Source organism: Misgurnus anguillicaudatus, chromosome 21 (genome assembly GCF_027580225.2).
Source record: "Misgurnus anguillicaudatus chromosome 21, ASM2758022v2, whole genome shotgun sequence".
NCBI classification, from domain to species: Eukaryota; Metazoa; Chordata; class Actinopteri; order Cypriniformes; family Cobitidae; genus Misgurnus; species Misgurnus anguillicaudatus.
This window is the reverse complement of record NC_073357.2, coordinates 5293967-5317893: the sequence shown is the minus strand read 5'-3', so window position 1 is coordinate 5317893 and position 23927 is coordinate 5293967. Positions and strand designations below refer to the sequence as shown.

The following is a 23927-nucleotide window of genomic DNA, read 5'->3' as shown; positions in this document are numbered from 1 at the left end:
TGCAAGCAAGTGAAAAATTAGGTCATTCGGATTTCGCCTGCTTTGTAACGTAGGTAGCAAATTTTATTACAATAATACCATCCCTTAATCTGCACTATCCAACCACGGCACTGCCATTTAGTGCAGAGAGAAAAAATATTGAGAGCACAACTGGGTTTCAATTTCAACAAAACCACCATCATGGCGATCAGTGTTTGCATTTCATCAGCTCGTTTGCATTTTTATAAGACACACCCCAAAACGTGCTATAATACTTTTTTGTGGGGTATTTTATCCTAAAACTTCACATTTGCACTCTTGGGACACCAAAGACTTATTTTACATCTTTAAAAAAATCTCATAATATGACCCCTTTAAAGGGATACTCTGGCGAAAAATGAAAATCACCCCACGATTTACCCACTCTCAAGCCATCCTCGACGTACATTATTATCTTTTTTCAGACAGACACAATCTTAGAGAAAATGGACAGACACAGAGAAAATGTTCCAAGCTTTATATTGTAATGGTATTAACTAGTGCTCAACCGATACTGTTTTTTTTAAACCGATACCAAATATTTGGATGCTTATGTGCCTAATAACCGATATGCTAAACCGATTTTTTTTATTGTTATACTACTGTTTTTGACACAATTACTACTAACACTGAACTGAACTGAACAAACCCTTATACAGGGTTTACACCAGACACGGTAGACGTGGTAAGCGCGAGTGATATTCATGTTAAGTCAATGCAAAGACGCGATTAAGCATCCAGCGGCGCTGTAAGTGCAAGGCGAATGGCGCGTTTTTGCCCCCTCTACCGCGGCTGGTGGGAATGCACCATTATATTCGCGCATAGTTGGACGCTTGAACATTTGAGTTCACTCGCTTTATTCGCACATGAAATTCTAGTCATTCGAGACATTCACGCGGAAATTCACGTCATGGGAGGGGCTTCTGCAACTCCGCTGAGACTCCGCCACTCTGCTCGCTTCCTGTAATCACGTTACTACTACAGCAAGGTCCTGAGTGGTTAACGCGACACGGAAATCCACCGAAGTTCGGATTTTTCAACTTGCGCGTTTCAGGAAATTAACAAACAAAACAGCTTATATATCATTGAAGTTCTTAACTGGTATGTTATGTCCGAATAATTTATATTTTGTTGTTTTAGCTTATGCAATGGCTGTTGAGAAAGCGCTGTTCATCTATGCTTTTACTCACGCATTAACTGTATCAAACTGCGATAGCTCGTGGAGGTAATAAATAATTCATTAATATCCACAGACATTTATTTAGATGTTTTTAGCAAAATAATGTTTATCTAGTAAATTTTAATATAACTTAGGATAAATCTCGTTAAAAGTTAGCTACATGTGGTGGCTGCGCTTCAGCCTTCAACCCGGTAAGTGAACAGCAATGTGAACGTGATTTTACGAGGCTACCAATAAGCATAAGTGAGTATATTCAAAGTCCTTTTAATGAAGTCGCGTCACTTCGCCGTCATATTTGCCTGTAACGAAATGGCGTTCAGCGCACAATTCTCAAAACAGCCACAAGGTGGCAGCGTTTATCGATTAATCCGATATTGCAAAACCGATATCCGATAATGGGAAATACTTAAATATGGGGGAAAATACCGGGATAACAGATATATCGATTGAGCTCTATTATTAACAGGGAGCAACTTCTGACTTTGAAGGCCAAAAAGTGCATAATTTACAGACGTAATCCACACGGCTCCAAGGGGTTAAAAAAGGCCCTCTGAAGGTAATCGATGAGAGGAAGAAAAATATCCACTGACAGCTTATTTATGTATAAATCTCCATTAAAAAATTGCCACTTATGACTGGTTTTGTGGTCCAGGGTCACAATTATGTTATAATCTTAGCTTAAAAGCCAAATACAAAATATATTAAAACATTTATGCTCAATACATTGTAAGCTTAGTTCATACATTGAGAGAATTAAAGCAGCTGTTGAAAGATAAATGAACAAAAATACATTTTTCCACAAATATTTACAAAACCGCAAAAGATTCATATTGAACTTAAATATTTTCTTTCTAAATGTGTGCATTCATGACAATCATGTTTTTTACACACCAAAAGAATAAGTTCCTCCTCTTATGTGCAGTAATCTGTCTCCTGGGATTGTTTGATATTTTGACATATAGACTGGAATCTAACAGTCCCTTTCTTCATCTGCATACACGATTTCAGTTTCATGTTCCACGTGTTTGCCCGAAAAATCCTGGCAAAACAAACAAATAACGTCAACTCTAATGTCGTGTGGTAAATGCATCGCTGTGATGAATTCAAGCGTGGTCATTTTACCTGGAAGTCATGTTCTTTCTCAAGAAGGTTTTTCACATTTACAGACGGACCGGGAATGGGAGGAAAAAGCTTCTTTGGGAGCCTTTGAAAATTCAAACAACCTTGATGAATAGTTGTATACGACCGTAGAAATTGGCTAAAGGATATTGTCAGTTATCACTTCAATATAGGCAAAATGGATATAGGTTTATAAGAGACTGTCCTCCAAAAATGGGGATTAAACTCCTAAACTACAATAAATGTAAGAGCTGTCCAAACTGAAAACAACTTGCACTGACATATCTTAAAATACATCAGTGCCCTTTGTTTTGCTTTAAAAATGCACGAAAGTAATGTTTTTAGTAAGGCATGTTTGTTTAAACTAGTTATATTTCCTAATTAAACTAAGTTCTTGCTGTAAAAAAAATCTGTAGAAATTACTTGCAGCTGGTTGCCGGTAACTTACTGTAGATTTAAATTTGTTATTTACTGGCAAGAGTTTGTTAAAAGTCAAATAAATATTAAAAACCCGAACATGTTTTTGGGCTCGTTCTCCGAAAGCCGCACTGGTCGACCACATACGTCATCAAGGTTTAATATTTCGGGTTTAATTTCAGAAAAGCAACCTTTACATTTTAAGGTAAGAATGAAACTACAATGATTGTATGTCTTAAAAGAAATAAATCTTATTTTTCTAATGTATTTTAACTGAAATGTGAGAACCTCGATGACGTATGCGGTCGAGCAACGCGACTTCCGGAGAACGCACCCGAAAACATGTTCGGGATGTCTCCGGCGGAACTGCCACGAATGGCCACCCTATTTATAAAGGGAACATTGCTTGTTTTATAAGTCTTAATGTTTTTTGGTTTTTGTGCATACGTAGACTTTTATTAAGAATCCTACACAGATTTGGTGCTTACATTAGAATGTCACTTTATGTATTGGTTTATACTATTTTTTTCTGATTCGTTTTTTTATATGTCGCCTGGCGTTAGGGTTAGAGTTGTGTTTGGATGTCATTTTATGTAAATCTAACCCTAAACCGAAGCGACAATGGTAAGAAAATAGGACAAAACAGTTGAGTAACCCAGGGGTTTTCAAACTGGGGGGCGGGGCCCCCAGGGGGCCCCAGTTTTATGACATTTTATAAAATACATTAATTTATCATGAATTCTGTGTAATTAAACATAAAAAATAAGGCTACTAACCAAAAGCACTACTTTTTTATAATTTAATGTGTGTTTTAGTAAAATGTTGAGATTAGAACAGTTTTTTGTCACAAATTTTCTTTGGGGGGCCGCGAAGGAATGCACCATACACAAGGGGGGCCGCACGCTGAAAAAGTTTGGGAACCACTGGAGTAACCAATATGTGATAATCACACGAAAACAGGAATTCATTATACGATCACGAAGAAACACGGAAATTTATGATAATATCATGAAAAAAGAATCAAAAAATTACGTGACTATATAACGAAATTTCGTGAGACTGAGCTGGAAATTTTTATGTTGTTTATACAATTCACTATCGACGCTATCATCGTACACACGTGCGTTGTGCTACATCAACACTGTAAAAAATTTGCTGTAATTATGCAGCTAGTTGCCAGTAACTTACTGTAAAAGACAAAGACTGAAAATGTTTCATGTTCATTTAACTTTTAACTTATTGTTGCCAGTAAATAACATAAATGTAAAATCTGCAGAGGGTTGCTGGCAACCGGCTTCCAGTGATACTGTCATTTCTTCAGAATTTTTTTTTACAGTGAATGCCACTGAACCCAAGTTTAAGGGAGATTGCATAAAGTTAAAGCATTTCAAATACAATAAAATAAAAGGCTTTTCGGCTGTCATTCCCATCTCACGGATTGATTTTGCCTTTTATAAAGACCGATGTCAGGGATGTTGTGCTTAAAGGAATGGTTCACCCAAAAATGAACCAAAAATTCTTTCATCATTTACTCTTATGTTGTTACAAACACGCATACATTTCTTAACAGAATTTTAATTTTTGGGTGAACTATCCCTTTAAAATGGTTTGTTAGCACTGCTTTAGATTAAGTCAAGCCGGTTTTAAATGCCATTCCAACCATGTACAGCTGGTACAGCCGACAATATAGTGAAATGAAACAATGTCCCTCCAGGACTGAACACAACAGGATGAAGTCTGTCTATTTATGTCTATCTGTTTAATGTCTATTTATTTAAACAACAAATGTACAACCGTTACTGATGCAAAAAATAGACGCTTAGCTTAACAGACGTGTGTTACATGCGTGATGTTTAGTGTCACTTCCCCTTTCTCTTAACCCATTTCTCAGGAAGGGTTGGGTATTTTTACGGTCAAGCTGTTTGGCACTTAGAATTACACTATTATTTGTGAAGTCAGCAATGCAACAAAAGTACAAGTATGGCGTGTGTTGCCGATTTACACATTTAAAAAAGTGTGAATCGCACTTTGTGTCTTCACACCAGACACCGCAGCATTTGTTGTTGCCTCTGAAGTACATTTAAAAGACACTTTAAACAATAGGCCGCATGCAGCACAGCTATATGCAAAGTCTACATTATCATGCTTTTTAAACAGTGGTACTGTTGTTGACCTGAAAATAGGATGTTGAATTTTGCATACATTTTATATGCACAATGAATACTGATGGCACTATTTACACTGATGATGAACATTCGTTTTTTTGGTGTATGTTGAATATTTATGATAAGACAGGCTGTAAAACATCTGGATATACAGATAGGCATCCATGCTGCTTATGGCTTCATCAGATGAAGACCACAAAACCAGTCATAAGGGTCCATTTTATGAAAAAAATCTATAATTTTGACACATACAATGTATTGTTGACTATTTCTAGAAATACACTGCAAAAAATGACTTTCTTAATTAGTATTTTTGTCTTGTTTTCAGTAGAAATATCTAAAAATTCTTAAATCAAGATGTATTTTCTTGATGAGCAAAATGAAAATAATACTATTTTTAAACAAAAAATATACAATTTAAGTGAATTTGTGCTTAAAACGAGCAAAAATATCTGCCAATGGGGTGAGAAAATTTTACTTGAATTAAGTGTTTAAGAAAAACGAAATCTTATTTCACAATTTTTTTTCTCACCCCATTGGCAGATAATTTTGCTTGTTTTAAGGACAATTTCACTTAAATTGTATATTATTTGCCTTAAAACTAGGATTATTTTCTTAGGTCATTTTGCTCATCAAGAAAAAGCATCTTAATTTAAGAATTTTTAGATATTTCTACTGAAAACAAGACAAAAATACTAAGTAAGAAAGTCATTTTTTGCAGTGTATACCTTTGCTACTTATGGTTTTGTGGTCCACGGTCACATTTTAAAGAGATGCTTAAACAGCACGTCCAAAATTTGGTCAGTGGTCAGTCGGAAAATTTTAAGGTCTGCTAAAACTGAACACACTGCTCATCTGGGTACCGTGAGTCATCTTGAACTACATACATGTATCAGTCCGCTGTCTCTTTTCTCATGCCAGCATGTACAAAATATGTTACTGCTTCAAAAATATTAATGCAATTAATATCGTGTGCCCAAATATGTACTCATGTAGCAATGTACAGTAATACGCCGGTCTTTCTTTTAACAACTTGATGGATGTACACTATCACTAATACAGGACATTCTCAAAAATAATATGGGCATGGAATTTACGGACTGCTGATGAGATGCAAATACATGCTGTGTATGGAGTTATTATTCATAGGCTGTCGAAAATCTGTCACATGCAGTAGATCACATCTGACACTATCTGTTCCTCGACTTGCTAAAAACAAAACTTTAGGTCATTTCAGAAACAGGAAGATTCAGCCTTTCCTTTCTAAGCATGCTGCACCACTTCTCATCCAGGCACCTTTCATTTCTAGACTGGTCTACTCAAATGCATTTCTGTGACCTTCGACATGTCTAATCAAACATCTTCAGATGATCCAAAATTCTGCAGAATGTTTGGTCTTCAGTGAGCTAACTGTGCGTTCATACCAGGGGCAAATGAAGCGAATAAATCGCGCTATTCGCGCATATATAGCTCAAATTGAGTAAAGAGCATTTTTAATAACTTACCAGATTGTCCGACCTCCACACTTACTTTCCTCCAAGCAAGATCCTTTTATTCCTGTTTCTACAAAAGTACGAAGATGTGTCCACATACAGCAGCGATTGTTTGTCCTCCATTGTTCTGTATTTCTGCCTCCGCTTGCTACATTATAATTACGTCACTACTACACTGTTTCTTCATTCTTTACCCAACTTAGGCACTAGTTGAGTAAACACAGAAATTTGCCAATTGCCTGATCAGTTTAAGTTGGTTCAACTTGTTGGATTAAGTTGACATTACTCAGTAAATTGAGTTAACTACATCATCCAAGAGTTAAGTAAACTCAAAAAAGCTGTGCAGCAAGTTGCATTGTAAATTTAAGTTAAAGGATAATTCCGGTATTTAACACTTTGAGTCTCATTTCTGGTTTGTTTTGGATGAACTACAGTGATGGACACAGAAATTTTGACAATGGGTCGTGTCTTGGGTTTTTGGCTCGTTTGGAGGCGTCTCTTGACTGCTTCAGAATGGAAGTCAATGGCCATGCACAAACATGTCATTAAAACAACACTTAATGTTCATTTTCAAAACTGTGCTACTCACCGAGTGGTTCGTGGTGTTCGTTGATGATTAAAAACAAGTTGTGTAGCGAAATACAGTTTCTGTCGTGTTTTATTTGGCATTTTGTAAAATTCCATTGACTTCTCTTGGAAGACTCATTGCTCGCTGATATATCACTCCGCCGCCGGGAAACAGAAAAGGGACTGTTTGTTTACATGTGGTTGTAGTTTTTTTCGCTCGGTTTCTCTCAGAATAAACTTTTCCCATATTTGTAGGGCTGGACAAGAATATTTGAATATTCGTTCCGTGGGTTGACATTCGATTTTCAGTTTTGAGATTCAAATATATAAATATTTTACAGCGTTAATGCAGAGCTTTTGCCAAGCAGGAAGTGCGCTTCACGCTCCCGCTCTATAGGTGGCGCAGACAGACCAACATCCATAGCCAACCGCCACCAAACGCACACCAGTGTGGAAGAGATCGCCTCGAACGTAAAGCGCGCTTCCTGCTTTGGCATTTACGCTAATAGTGTTGTAAATAACGTTCAGTTTCTTGCAAAAACTGATTGATTTGCTTCACAAGACGTCAATATGTCACACAGAGTTATGGGGGATTACTGTTGTATTGGATATATATGCTTTAGCTCTTAAAGTGTGCGGATCTGTTGACTTGCATGACGGTGGTTTCTGCAAAATATCTTCTTTATTGTTCTGCTGATGAAAAAAAACATATTGGATGGTGTAACTGTTGTAAATAAATGTGTAAATAAACTTGATTTTGAAAGTATGCTACCGTTTTATTACAGTTTGTTGGACTACGTTCATTCATGCTTCAGACTCAAATATAGAGCTGAAGTATATACGCGGTTGTGAGGTATTTGAAAAAATAGTTCCACTATAGCAAATAACACGGATTGAAATCATACATTGCGCCAATATATTTGTTTTTAATCATCAACGAACACCACAAACCACTCGGTGAGTAGTACAGTTTTGAAAATGAACGTTAAGTGTTGTTTTAATGACGCTTCTAAATCCGTCGAAAAGTCAAGACTCGACCCATTGTCAAAATTTCTGTGTCCATCACTGTAGTTCATCCAAAACAAACCAGAAATGAGACTCAAAGTGTTAAATACCGGAATTATCCTTTAAGTCAACTTTTTATTTTTTACAGCATTAAACAAGTTCCTGATTGTTAAACGCAGCTCAAAAATCTGCCAATGTTCAGATTTTTCAAATCACATGAATCATACGTTACCTCCGCCCAAAACGATCAATTTGTGCCAGTCATCCGCACAAATTACGTAACAGGATGTCTATCGCATCTTTGTATGATTTACATGTCAAGTCAATGCCATCCACGATAGACATCCTGCGGCACCATTAGCGCAAATGAGGCGGGATGAATGACGCGATTCACATCATTTGCGATACTATTGGTGGATATTCGCACCACATAAACTAATCAGGAGTTTGCTCTAGTAGTGACGTGATTACAACCTGAGGCATACATATGAAACAACATCGTCGCTGTACATGTATGTGGACACCCGGAGCTGTAGGACACATCTTTGTACATTTATAGAAACAAGTAAAAATGATCTTGCTTGCTAGAAAGTGAGTGAGGAGGTCGGACAATCTGGTAAGTTGTAAAAAAAGCTCCTTACTCAATTTGAAATATACATATATTGAGACCTCAAGCTAGATCAGTGGTCAGTGAGCCTCAACAGCAAGTTGAATTTTGACTATGTTGTCAGTAGCCTATTCTAAGCTGGCTTCCTCATTGGCCAAAGCTGAACATTAGTCTTGTTTACTAATAATTGCGTAGATTATTCAAATTTACTGTATAAACACATTTAAACTTCTCGTGAATTTGTTCTTAACATCATTCACTGTAAAACTCGATTACTCAATACTCAAAACTTTTCAGAATACTCAAAACATGTGTGGAAACAGATTACCTTAAAATATTTAAGTAAAAAAACTCAAAAAAAATTATAATATTTATAAATTACAATTAATCCAAACTCAAAGTTTATATTTCATTGTATTTAATATAAAAGTACACTTAAAACTACAGTTTTGACATCGCGTGTACCATTTATTTTTGTTCACAAGTCACAAAAACAAATGTGACGCATATGTATGTAAGTGTGAAGAAACTGAGCTCAGGACTTTGACACAGCTATTGTTTATATGATAAATGCTAATATCTGACCTACACCCTAACAGGCACTACACTTGAACAATGGTAACCGTATACTTCTGTTATGCTGGCTCATGCAAAGCATTCTAGGAACTGGAAAGCCTCCTCAACCGATTGTGTTGATTCAATGTTAAACTGAAATAAATTTGCAGTGCCAGACTCTTTCCTCGCTAAACTGGCAGATTGGATGTCATAAACCTCATCACAACCACCAAAACTTTGTTAAAATGAGGCTGTTGTATTGAAATGACTCCGCTTCGAAGTTATAAATACAATTTTTGAGTTAGCAAAGTTCTTTGAATCATTTCACTTTCGTTTGTGGATCTCAAAGCAGTGAAATGGTTGAACGCACATAAAGTTTTTTAGTTGAATAAACATTTTTCTTTGGTTTAAGTACAGTTCACTCGTTTTAAACGAGTACATTGTACTGTTCGGGTTTACAGTGTTCTAATGTTGAGAAATTCAGAGAAATTTAAACGAGTACATAAATGATTATGCAAAAGCATACCCAAAGTTAGTCATTTGCATAAAATATGCCCCAAACCGCTTCATATAACGGCTTTCCACAACACAAAGAAACTTATAGAGAAGAATGCCACTGAAGCAAAAGAGCAAACAAGGACATTCACCAATATTCAAAATCAGTGAAGTTCTTGTTATTTGCTCTGGGAGGCTTTGCTGTTGGAGATGAAAGCCAGAAAGGTGTCAAAAGGGGTAACAAATACACAAATTTCATTCAAAAACCTGTGACTAACATGTTTTTTTGTAAATGAGCATTTTTATTACCGTATTTTCCGATTACCGATTATAAGGCGCACCTTCAATAAATGGCCTATTTTAGAATTTTTTTAATATATAGGGCGCACCGGGTTATAAGGGGCATGGAATAGAAGATGCGCGCACAGGCTATTTAATCATGTGGGCTGTAAAAGATTTTTAAAGTTTTGGAATCCATTTAGCCGATCTCTGGGTCTGGCGGTACCACTTTTAGCATAGCTTAGCACAATCCATTGAATCTGATTAGACCATTAGCATCGCGGTCTTAGTACACGATGAAACTACAGAAGAGTCAAGTTTTAGGATGTTTTCACACCTGCCTTGTTTAGTTTGGTTGAATTGTACCAGAGTTCGATTGCTAACTTGGTGCGGTTCGTTTGGGCAGGTGAGAATGCAGCAATCGAACTCTGTTGCGGACCAAAAGCGGACCAAACAAGCGGACCTTGAAGGCTTGTTTGTGGTGAGAACACGATCCGAGATCTAACCGACCTAACTACAAAAGTATTGCACATTTTTGAGTCATGTGCGCAGTGCATTATCGGATGAAGAAGTGTTTGTTGACAGTTTCCATTAGCAATATTAGCAAAATGACAAATCGCGGACATACCTGGAGTTGCGAGGAGGTGCGGGCAGAGCCTCAGAAATTTGGTGTCTTTGACGTTTGTAGTGCATTAAAATGTTGTTTTCAAGCCGCATCTGCGATTCATTCTGAAAATAAATGGTTTGAGTGCTGTATACAAACTATGTATAACAACCACGGAGACATAATTACAGCGGGCAGCTGTCTGTCCATGGTGTCTGCTGTATTTTCCTTCTTTTTGTTTACTTCCGGGGTTCTGTTGGAATTTTGCGCAATTTAATTCTGACCAATCGAAAAGCAGTTTAGGAAATACGTTCAAATACATGTGGCCAATGAGTGATGTGGATGTTATTACATGACAGAATTTTGGTTCGTTTCAACTGGTGCGGATCAGAGCACTCAGTGTGTTGTGAAAAGGAACCAAAACTGCTAAAAAAGTTACAATGTATAATTTTTTTGCTTTTGGTCCGGACCAAATGAACCGAATTACAGATGTGAAAACACCCTTAAAGAGGAAAAATAGCCAAACTCTTTGGTTATTTTTAGCGCAATGCTAATGGTCTAATCAGATTCAATGGATTATGCTAAGCTACACTAAAAGTGGTACCGCCAGACCCGAAGATCAGCCCAATGGACTCCAAAACGGTAAAAACCAAATGTTTAACTCCAAGGGAGCTGGAAAACTTGAAAAAAAAAAAAAAAGTGGAGTTTCAATTTAAAATACTAATTAAATAGCTTTGGTTTGGATTATATTTTAGATTTCTTCCAGCTATTTGGGGTTAGGAAGAACCAATACATTTAATAACCAAATATTTTTTCTTGAACATGAAGCAGTGTAATTGTCCATGTTCCTTCCATGTTCAAGATGTCAAATATGTATACATTGTGCGCAGCATCAATGAAAACATACAAAAATAAGTTTTGTGTTTTTGAAAGTTACGTATTAATACTATTTATTAACAGTGATACCAGGCTGCTTATGTTTAGGTTCAGTCATTTTATTTTAGTGGTAATGAAAAGGTTATCAGTTAGTAATTGCAATGCCTTGTTTTCACAAATATCACTGTTGTCATTTCATTGGTATTTGACAAATTTGTCTTTCGCTGCAAAACCCTCTAAGTGGAAGCTTTTTGGCAAAAACCTACGCTTTAAAAAATATCCACTTCTATGGAAAAAAACATACTAAACAGTTGCGAAATCACTAAAGATGCTATTAGAAACATTGCAAATCATGAAAGTCAGAAATATATTTTGAATATATATATATAGAAATATATTTAATATCTAAATATTTACTTCCAAAATCCAGCTGTTAATACATTTAATATTATATCCATGATACACACAAACATACAGTGATTAGAATACTTTACCTTTGAAACTTGCACAGCAACAGGATGGCCAAAAGGAACATTGGAAGGATCAACACTATAACTGTTATTACCCATGGATTCACACTGTACTTGTTCTCAAACGGTCCAACCTCATGATTTAAGAACAGACAACAAAATATGACTCTCACATGTAGTGGCACAATGCATTGCATATTTGTCATATTCACCCCCCGGTTGTCGTGTTTTGTTGCATTACAACCTACAATTACAAGGAATGTTTGATTTTTTGTAGTGCTACAATTGACTAAGAAGTCACATCATAATGTAAAAGCTGATCAAAATTCATCTGTGTTGGGTCAAAGTTTCACATAATCTGTCACATGATATCATTATAAAGTTTTATTCATGCCATTTAAGAATTACCAAAAGTACAATACTATTTTAAGCCAATGTAGTTTAAGCAGTCACACACTCGTATACGGGTCCGCGAAGAAACTGCAGGGAGTCTGCCAAATGATGTTTAACCACAACGTTGTTTTTTTGCTAAAAACGTAAAACATATGTACAAAACGTTACATGTCCCCTTTAAGTCGCGCATGTGCACGACCGAATAGAAGGTAAAAAATCTGAAGATTATAAATGGCCACTCAGGAAGCAGCAGTAATGACAGAAAAAGCATCATAAAACAGGTAAATCATATAGACACGTGTGTCTTTCTTTCAGAATGTTAGAATCAGTGCGACATGTTGTCTCATCTATATTTCTAAACTCGGACGGCTGTTTCACGCTGTTCAGATTTGTAATTGCTAAAGCGCTAATTCAACGCTAAATGACATCACACCACGTCTGCATTTAAAACTGTGAAAGAACTATCGCTCACATTTAAAAATCAATGAAATGCCCCACCATCCCCACCAGAATAGACAGTCTTTGTGCCATTCACCATGATCAGTCATCTTTATAAACTGAAAGCCCAGATTTAGGTATATTTGTAATTCATCTCACAGTAAAATGAAAATGTGTTACACTGCATTTAACAAAAAACTTTAACAAAAAAATACAAAAAGAAAATGATGCATGTACAACAACAGCATAATAGTTCATATAGTAAGGCTGTGTGACAAAATGGTTTGTTTCTATTTATAAAACAGTGCTAGTCCTTGATTCTGATTGGTCAATAGTTGTACTTTACTTCGCGTTGTACCCAATACGAAAAAGCAGCCTATCGTACCTTACTGCTTACTTAAATATCTCAGTTTTACACATTTAGTATCAGGGGTCCCTGCTCCATGCTTTTCTCATCTAAGGGGTCCCCGCTTAAGTCCACCATGATTTTGCAATAATGACCATAATTATTTCACTGTCTTTTTATTAGAATACAACCAGAAAATACAGGACATTTGTATGCAGTATTGAAAAACAGAACAAAGTTAAAAACTAAAGAGCTCCTCATACACTGAGAAATAACAGGAATGTGGTAGGTCTCTTAAACCTAAATGAAATTAAATCCTAATTTCTTATTCTAATCTATGTCATGTCATAAAGATATGTTTAGTACCAAAAGAGGTCAATACTAAATATTGACTTTTACCAGAAAATTACATGTTGTTCTGAATTTGTATTATAAACAATTTAAAAGGTCAAAATTTTTATAATATTTTAAAATATTTTTTGTGTGCATATTAAATATATATATTTACTTTATTTTCTGTTTTCATCTTAATAAAGAAAGAGAAAAATAAATAGGGTCATTTAAACTTTTCTAAAACAACAGAACCGGTGGTGGCCTAAAACTTGCACAATACTGTGCATATATTTGTAATACAAATTTGAAATTTATGATTTTTAAAAAAATTAGTTCCCGCCAAAATAAGTATTATATCAGGTCAGTTTTTAAAAGTAAATCCTTCATTTTATGCAAAATACAATATCCACCATGTTATTCTCTCATCGTTTCTCCCTTTTTTACTAAAATACAATAAACGCCACTCCTCCTTTTTTGCAGAATGCAATAAATCCGCTTAGCCAATCACAGCACACCATTCCACGCACTGCAAACAACAATGGCGGTGCGTTGAATAGACGGGTTGCAAGTTTACAAACATTGCAGGGTGCGCGCGCATCCAGGAGGCAGAAAGCCTGATTGGTGAGCTGATCCGCTACTGCAACAACCTTAATTATTGAAGCGTTCTTTATTGTTTGTATATAAATAAAACTTGATTTTAGTTGGATCTGTTTTTCTGTCTTTATTTTTGCAGTGTTACTGATACATGTATGAATTATAATGTTAGGCTAGTAACGTAATAGTCGCATCTACAGTCGCATCAGGCACCCAGCACTGACTCTGTTGGTACTATTTTCCACGCAACAACTCCTTGGCATTTTGACTTACAGACACCGCTACTAGCCTACAACAAAATGCACGTCTCTTCTTTCTGCCTCTCGGTTGCGCGCGCAACCAGTTAGTGACGTCGTCGTGCAAACCGTCTATACACACAGAATCCTAGTTTTCCTCATCTTTTACTTCGTGATCAACAAACAAACAATCAAAAACAAAATAATACTTTAATGGCTTTGATAAACCTGTGGTGGTTTTCTGTGACGGGAAAGAAACATAAGCCATCAAAATCTAATAATTTTTGCGAGAGGCACTCGGGAGACGGAAAATCCCGGCTGTTGGAGCATCAAGCTTTTTCATGTTAACACATTGAACCCATGGGATCTTATGCAAAACTTTCCATTATTTTACGCGAAGCCAACAAAAATTGAGCAGGACCAAAACATTTTACAGCTAATCGCTGTGAAAAAAGTTCAGCGATGACGTCCCAAGAATAACCACAGCAATGTTTTTATAACCTCAAGATGCTATGTGAAAGTTTGTAACAGAAAATAGTGGTTTTCATCTTGTCACTTTCTTGGCATAGACAAATAGGAAACACATTTTTACCCAAATTTGTCAAAATGGATTTATTGCGCTTTGGAACCAAACTCTTCATATATATTACATTGACCCAATCCACTAAATGTATTGTCTTGAATATGTCATTATTTTAATAAATAAAATACATTTTCAAAAACAGATTTGAAGTATTAAGTGTTTATTTAAATATAAGTACAATAAAAAAAGGGTTCAACAAATACATATTAAAGGAGAAATATTATGGCTCTGTTTACTAAAGGTAAAATAAGTCTTTGGGGTCCCCAGAGTGTGTAAACGTTTTGCTCAAAATACCCCACAGATAATTTTTTATAGCAGGTCAGACTTTTTAGGTGTAAGTGAAAATGCGTGTGTGTTTGTGTTAAAATGAAAATGAGCTTGCTGACATATCTTTTCCAAAAAGAGTGGGGTTTCAAGAACTTAAATTCAGCAGGCAGCAGCAAGAGAATTTTACATGCAGCAAGATATTCAGTATGGTCAGTAGCGGTATTAAGCCTTTTATTTTTACCATAAACTGTAAAAAAGATGGACGTAGTGTCTGTGACAGAGCCCATAGGTTTGTGAAGAACTTTTTTGAAGCCAGTAGTTTGCGGAGACTGCTGTCGCCATCTTGGTAGCGCGTCATCGCTTATCACTCACGAATAACCAAAAATGGGTAAAGAGGCTTAATATAGTTTAAGGGAGTTACAAAAAATCACCCCCTCACAGTTGTCATGAATAAGACTGTCGCTATAATGACTTTATTGACTTATCGTAAAATAAGTGGACATGAACGGGTAGTTTTTAGAGAGGCGATATTTTTCCATAGTGTTTACAGAATAACACTAGACTAAAGCAATAAACCCTCTGTATATTTGGGATTTACACTGAACAATGACTATTAGCTGTGTAAAACTGAAATGCATATTTTATAAAAAAAATTTCTTTTAAATATTTAGAATGTAATTTTTTCCTAACAGTCCAATTACATATTAATATTTCATATTTTTCACCTTAATATTCTTAAAAATCAAGGTTGTGTTCTTAGAAAAGATGTTTTTGCATTATTATGTTATTTTATTTAAGCAATATCGCTCGAGTAGGAGTGTGATATAGCTCTATATCATCACGGCTGTGATTAGGCCAGAGGCACGAGGCCGTAGGCAGAGTGCCGGAGGCAATCACAGCCGTGATGATATAGAGCTATATCACACGATTCCGAGAGCGATATTGCTTTTATACAACAGTTCGACGGCACACGTTTGAAAAACGAAAACTAGAAAACAACAACGAAGTTATTTTAAAAGCTTCTTTGTTTGAGAACTACTTCTTCCGCCACGGATTTGAGGGCGGCCAGAATGACAGGTAAAACTTTCGGCTGCTTTGAAGCTCATAACAACTCAATGGACGGAAAAGCCGTTACTTTATATTACCGTTTCTTGGTCACAAAGTGTAGTTTTAAGATTAGTTCAGTCGAGAATGTATATGTATTATATTTAAATCTGCAGTCGATTAGTAAAGATAGCGCCTGTTTGAACGTTTGCTTAGTAAGATTCGGTATGAGAACCAAAGCATGAAAGGAGGTCAGTGTTCACTCGCCCCGCTGACCACCGCCGTCTCTGGACTACATTTCTGAAAGGGATTCCCTGGCTCTCATGTTGGCCTTGTTTGTTTATGATCGTCAAAATGAGATCAAATCAGCAGTATTTGGTGTCATGATCAAACTATTACTTGTTTTTTAATTCATATTTAGTGTCTTTTGTGTTGTTATTGTTTTGGCGCGAGGTAAAAGTTAATAAAACTACTTGTATAACGTTACTATTGCTTTCTCATTTATTCTTAACGTGATACGAGCACTCGATTATTATTATTAAACTTTGTTCTTGTCAGTACTATATAAAACGGTTTTTTATAAGTGTCAGAGAGATGTTTTTGCATGCTGCTTATAAATAACGTTATACCAGTAGCGATATCTCATAACATGTTTTAATAGTCACGTCACGATAAAGTAAATGATCAATGTCCACATTTAAAAGCTGCGGTGCTTACCTGCAGTTCCACGGTGTTTTCGCGTTCTGATGAGATATAGCTCCAGAAAAAAAACGAGTGTTTATAGTCCTCTTTCCAAGTGTTAATCGTCCACACGATGTGACAAGACATTTCTCCCATTAACTTTAACGTAACATCCAATAATAACTTCCGATTGGGGATTCACAGACTGATTTATGAGCTAGTAAACTAATGAGATACACGGAGAGTGATTCAAAACAGCGCGTCTGTGTTTTTCCATTCAGAGATGAGCCTGCTTAGGACCTCCATTCACTAGGTGGCGGAATGATACGAAAGGTGAAGCGGTTACAGTGCCGATATTAGCACAATATCGCATAGCTCTTAGCCAATCAGATTCGAGAACCAGAAAGAACTGTTGTATAATGTCATATATAATCAGTGAAATGAAAAAGCATTTAATCACATGACAATAATAGATGTGTTTCAAAACTATATTAATAATAAAATAAGGCTAACATAAAGAGGCACATGAACAATAACAAAGGCTTGATAGTATGGACAAGAGAGGTTTAGTGACCTCACTCTGCAATTCAACCCTCTTGGTCCCAAGTTTCAAACTTCCAATCTGTTAAAAAAAAGAAAGCGTTTTTGTGCAATGGCGAATGCTTTCAGTGAAGACAGTCAACTTCATTCATATCATATACAGCCCATATACTGTAAAATCTTACTTCTGACGCAACGTGACACTCGCGTCAAGTATTTATTGACTTAACATAAATACCCGTTGCAACTTTCAGTGATGTTTTGTTGCTTTTAGAAACAGTTCATGTCATGTGCCTACATTGCATACGTTTCCATTTTTTCGTGTACACCAACCCGCTCTATCCTGAGGTGATTTAAACTCCCGCATAGCAACACATGCAGTAGGCGGGGTTAGGCACACAACTCACATTTAATTTCTTGATCCAAATAACTTCACTACTAACCTGGACAAGTTACATTCTGTTTATAAATGTATAATGTTTCAATTGACCTTAAATGACCCATTTAAGATCATTCAATGAATGTTCACTGGGTTTTAGGACACAAATTCATATTTCACTCCAAGTCACTTCACTTTCATTGCATGTATAACCTGAAGAAGTTAAATTTTTTTCAGTAAAACAAAAAAACATCTGTTTATAAATGAATTATATTTTAATCCACCTAAACTGACTTATTTATGGTCATACAATGCAAGCCCATGTGCATTGTTTTAATGGTTAAATACTTGTGCACACTCAAGTGTATTGTATTGCAGTGCCATAACTGGGTCATATCAGATACTTGGATTGCAGGAGAGGTATTAAATGTGGATAACGTGTGGGTTATGGCCTCTATTTCATGTCCTGGTCTCCAGAGACAAGCCTGGCTCCAGTTTGCCTTTCAATGGAACATTTACCACTCCTAGGGAAATTCAAAAGTAAGCAGATGGGGCGTAAAGGACCCCAGAGACCTGAGACATGTGGTTGACCCAGAGAAACTTGAACAAAACTACACAAGAACTTTTGTCTCTGACAATACATTGTATGCATGTTTGCTGTATCCCTTTTACCTTTTTAAATAACCTGTAACCAGTGAATTTCACAAGTGACATCTCAACTGGCTGCAAGAACCCAGTCTCAAGGTAAATCTAGACTTTCCTGCCCTTACATCACAAAAGGCCCCTCACCAAAATGCATGATGGTAGCATACACCATATGTAAACTAGGGGAAGCCAACTCAAAGATCAGTCTTGCACTGTTTACATGCCCACGACATAAACACCAGACATTCCCTCTGCAGTCAAGTGCACACAGCTTTCCGCCTGACTTATGCCTGTCAACCACAGCAACGTTCAAGGACATCTGTGTTTCAAACTTGAAATGCAATAGACAATGTAGCTGAACCTGCTACTTCCTGGTTCACATGAACCTCGCAGGCGTGTCAAGTGTGAGAACTTCCCGCCAGATGAAATCATCCCAGATGTTTACACTCTGGTTATTAGATAAGAAACTCTAGTAACTGCAAGGGTTTACTGTTTAGCTCAACACACAGTGCGGCCAAACCCTAATGGTATGTGTGGAACATGGCCCACACTGAAAGCCACACCCTCTGTCAAAACAGTCGTCTTTTGCAGTATACACACTGTAGAGGTATGCCAAAGACTTTGAACTATGCCTTCACGAAGAACATGACAGCAGATGACCATTTTGAGGAGATAAACCACACTCTAATAAGACCCTGTAGTCATGTAAAAAAATGTGAAAGTGAAAAAAAATCTGCTTTATTATATTTGTCTTATCATAAAATAATACAAATTAAAAGTTTAAGGCCTTAAAGGGGGGGTTTAATGGTATTTCAAGCATTCTGACTTATTAACACAGTTATAGAGCTGTTTCCTCATGCTAAACGTAGGCAAAGTGTCAAAAATGCAGTTGGGCGTGTTTCAGAGTATTTCTGTGCCGAATGCACTTCGCCAGGGTTCGTACAAGTTTTGGCTAATTTTTTTTTGATTACGGTTCTAACTGACGTTTCAGGGGTTTTCGATACGTATCACTTCTTTATATGGGCTTCCGCCGGAAAACTTCCCCCGGAAAACCCCGCCCAGCCGTCAGTCAGCGGGAGACGCTAGAGCTTGCTAACAGCTTATCACGCCACTCAGCTTTGTTTAATTTCAAAAGTCAACAATGGCACAACAAGAAGTGTGTTTTTGGATGTAAGGAGAAGACATCCAGCCTCATGGAAACAATGGATATAGTTTATTATCCGGATTAGCAGCGGAGTTTTGCGTGTGTGTTTGATGCGGTGGATTTTCAGAACCGGGTCATGACGAGTTACACGTGGTAAGTAAGACTTCTGTCTTATGTTGGAAATAGGCGCGTGTATATTATATAAATGACACGAACATGTAGTGAATCATACGTTATAAGTGTTGTATAGTGTTGCATGACTCGTACTCGCTCCTCCCGTGTTATAACTCCTCCTTCTTCATTTTTTCGTACGTTATCGGAAAGATTCGTTAAAGCTAATATTTCTTTTATAAATCTGATTAAACTAAAGACTCTTCAGAGATATAAAGGATGTCATACTACTCCATAGGTACTCCAGATTGATATCAGAAATGCAGAAACAGCGTGTGTTACGTGAGCTTTAATGTTTTGACAGATTTCCGTTGCGATATCAAAAATGGTATCAAATACTATCATTTCAAGGTATAGTATCGAAGTTAGAAATCCCAGTATCGTGACAACACTACCACAAACTCTCGCTTAGTTTCTCTTTCTCTCTCTGGAAAACATGGGGTTACCGGTTGAAACTTCTCTAAAACCTTTCCCCTTCAAAGGCAGGGCTTGGTCCTTGAAGATGGACCTTTATCTCCTTTGTTCAACCTTTAATGCCCGGCAGCGTCCCGCCAGAGGCTTATAAGTAAGTACTGTATATAGGAGAGCACCGATATATCGGCCGATGATGCTTGCTATGCTTCTCAATGAATTACAGTGAAATGCCGCTACATCCAAAAGCCAGAGGGCGCTCTTTTGCAGAAACTCAATATGCGCTGCAGACGAAGAACCAAAAAAACACACAGCTATGATGACACGCAGCTCAAGAAATGGCTTAAGGATATATTTATATTGGTGTTCTTTAAACCTTTTCAGTATTTTTAAGATAATAAAGAATATGTATAATGATTATGTTTGATCGGTGTTGCTTTTTCAAATGCATGTTATAAACGACTCAAACTAACAGTGATTTCAGATTGATAAGGACTTACTGATCCAAAAGCCGTTGTACAAAATACAAAATAGGTGTGAATAATATCGGCTGTGCGATTCAGAATAGTTATCGGACAAGTATTATTAGTATATATCGGCATTTATCGGTGCACCCCTAACCGTATATAGGGTATGCAAGTGACGTCACCTTCGGCGAAAGTAACTGCGGTTACTAAGTGGCAAAAAGTCTGAGCGACAGCATTAGCATAGCGTGAAAATGTGTGATAGACTTTACTAACAGATTTAACAAAAATTTGGAGCGGTCTTTTTCCAGACTGCAAAAAAAACACTCAAAGGAGAAGTAAATCAGTAGCAGTAGCCATGTCCGGTATGTAAAATTTTGGGATAAAAAATCCTATAACAAATACACCAATGAAAACTCTTTTTCTGTGTAATTCCAAAGTTGTCAGTGAGCCTTCATTAAAAAACATCCATTATGATGAGCCTTGTGTTCTACAAAGGTGGGATGGTTTAATAGTGTTAGGCAAGACAAACATATATGTCAGGAAAAGCAATTTCCACAGACTACTGGTTGTTTGGCAAGTTGTTAGGGTCAGTGCTTTAAGTGGCCCAAAAGAGGTGCCGGTACTCTATTTTTTTTTTTTTTTGACTCCTCCTATATTGAAGGGGTTTTATATTCAGCAGTCAACAGACGACCTTGAAAAAAATAATAAATCCTTTTTTGAGTTTGTGGATTTGCTTGAGCTAGAAATAGCTACTGAACATAAATAAAATGTGCATTTTCAACATGGTTAAATGCTAAAACTAGTTGTTCAGATAGAAAGTGCATGAAAAAAACTTTAAAATGACACCAAGACCATGTCTATACTGGCCATTTGAAACTTGAAAGTCATCACTTTATTTTGTCCCATTGTTTTCCAGTTTGGGGGTGATAAAACTCCTGTGTGCGTCGTTCAAATTCATTTAAACGTCGTTCACTTGTAGTTTGCAATTAAACTAAATGTATATTACAATTTCAATAATCTTTTTACTCTGCACATCGCCTGAGGAAATCCGAAGGGGGGGGGCCAAACTTTGTCACGTACCTACAAAAGGGTATTGGAAGGGTATTGAGCGTTCCGTTACGCTAAAAGCACATTCTGGGCGCACGGAGAGGTGGTGGTATGCTCAAGAGCTATATTTGGAAGTGGCGGTACTGAGTACCGGCGCGTTCCGGCCCACTTAAAGCACTGGTTAGGGTCACTGCCAACAAAATTCAATTTAAGCTGATAATAGCAGCCGCTGTGAAAACCAGCCATTTTGTTGAATGTTTTGCCACTCAACAGGGCAAGCTACGGCATGGTCACAGGGAAAAGTGACATTGTTGCATACCCTCTATATCAGTAAGAAAGTTATTCTCTGAAGGCCATGGAGATAACGTTTATTAGAGTTGATGCATAGCTGTGAATGTATTCACTGGATGAATGTATTAATTAATTGATGATATTAATTTGGCTAAATCAGTTAAAACCTAAATAATTTCTTAATGAATTACAGTTTATTATACAAGTTATATCCCTTTAGGTTAAAACCGAATTTCTTTTAGCAGTTCAGTAGAAGATTTGAAGAGTTTGGTTACAAAACGCAATAAATCCATTTTGACAAATTTTGGTGAAAACGTGTTTTCTATACCAAGAAAGTGACAAGATGAAAACAACTATTTTCTGTTACAAACTTTCACATAGCATCTTTATGTTATAAAAACATAAAAAATTCAAATCCATAGTTGATTTTCAAAGATTTATTATAAAAACGGATAATTTTTTCCACAAAATGCAATAAATCCATGACAAGTTTTTATTCAAAATGCTATAAATCTATTGAATCAATAGCCTATATAAATGTGCATTCATCTTTGCCATGTTATATTCATTTAGTTGACTAGTTGTACACACTAATTAAAAATATAAACATTAATGTTATTAATCAAAACACTTACTTTGTAATATTAAGATCACTGTCATTGCGGTTACTTGACGTCCTAGCTTAACGTCTTTCACAGAGATCAGCTGTAAAATGTTTTTGGTCCTGATCGATTTTCGTTGACTTTGAGTAAAATTATGGAAAGTTTTTCATAAGATCCTCTGGGGTCAATGTGTTAGCATGAGAAGTTTGATGCTGTGGGGAGAACAAGCACCCGTTTCCCGAGTGCCTCTCAGGGAAAATATTAGATGCTGATGGCTTACGTTTCTTTCCCATCACAGAAAACCATCACAGGTTTAGCGATGCAATTAAAGTATTATTTTGTTTTGTTTGTTGATCACGAAGTACAAAGTAGATGAGGAAAACTAGGACTCCATGTACTCAGCGCGCCGCCATGTTTGTTTACATTGCGTGACTGGTGGGCTGTAATATCAGAAATGGATTTATTGCGTTCTGTAAAAAAGGAGCAGTGGCATTTATCGCATTTTGGGAAAAAAGGGAGAAAAGATGACAGAATAACACGGCGGATATTGGATTTTGCGTAAAATTAAGAATTTACTTTTAACTACTGACCTGATATAATACTGATTTTGGCAGTAACTCATTTTTTTCAAAAATGGCGTTTATCGCGTTTTGGAACCAAACTCTTCATTTAATAATAATGTCTTACACAACAGCTTCTACGAACACGCTAAATCGCTACACAAGATTTTTTTTAGGATGTTATGTGAATCAAATGAAACAACACCTCCCCTTACAAAAATCCATTTAAATTCCAGGTTGTAATGCAGTAAAACAGGACAAACATCAAAGTGGTAAATACTTTTTAAAGGCACTGTTTATGTAACATCAATATAATAGCTTACCATGAACAGTGCTCCAGTCGCTCCAGACGCCACTACTGCACTTCTCAGTCAACTTCACTCTAACTTTAATGCTGTACTTTCTTGTCAGGTCTACATCTTGCTTAATAAATGATGACACTCCATCTGGCAAAGGAACTACCTTTAAGCAAAATTATGAATTATGAGAATTAAGAGTCTTAAGACTTAGAGTCCGTATGCAACAATTAATTCAATTGTGAAAATCACAGTCACTCTGTAAAGGCATACACTTATATAAATGTAAGTTTGTATATTCATACCTCATCATTGATCTGTAACTCATACTTATAACATTCTTCATTTGAAGAAAACTCCTTTCCATGAGTCCAGTTTATTTCTAAGTTCTTTCGATGGTTTGAAATTGTAGAGGATATGTTGAGTGGGGGAGGAAGTTTTACTGAAGAGAAAAAAATCATATATTTTAATGTTTTACTCCGCTGTTTAGCTTCATATGTTATTGTTTGACTCCAATATGTACAGTTTATTGACATTTGTCATCTATCATATATTAAATCAATATTTTTGACTAAAGTCTCAATCCATTTATAAGATAAAGTTTATTTC

At 36.4% G+C, this 23927-nt stretch overlaps 1 protein-coding gene across 1 annotated transcript; it reads right to left on the bottom strand.

Moving 5' to 3' along the window:
* Nucleotides 1-559: 559 nt before the first annotated feature.
* LOC141349104 (interleukin-5 receptor subunit alpha-like) lies at nucleotides 560-23794 on the bottom strand. The gene is made up of 5 exons (XM_073859652.1): nucleotides 23624-23794; nucleotides 23351-23484; nucleotides 11875-11991; nucleotides 2321-2402; nucleotides 560-2237 (listed from the first exon to the last, which is right to left on the bottom strand). The coding sequence occupies exons 1-5, from the start codon at nucleotides 23777-23779 to the stop codon at nucleotides 2169-2171; spliced, it is 558 nt and encodes a 185-aa protein (XP_073715753.1). The 5' UTR covers nucleotides 23780-23794; the 3' UTR covers nucleotides 560-2168.
* Nucleotides 23795-23927: the final 133 nt, after the last annotated feature.

Bases quoted from the DNA above. Each gene is read 5' to 3' on its own strand.
- LOC141349104 (XM_073859652.1), bottom strand. From the start codon at position 23,779: ATGATTTTTTTCTCTTCAGTAAAACTTCCTCCCCCACTCAACATATCC. The intron at 23,485-23,623 runs GTATGAATATAC...TTTTGCTTAAAG, and splicing joins AGTTACAGATCAATGATGAG to GTAGTTCCTTTGCCAGATGG. The intron at 2,238-2,320 runs GTAAAATGACCA...TTGTTTTGCCAG, and splicing joins AGAAAGAACATGACTTCCAG to GATTTTTCGGGCAAACACGT.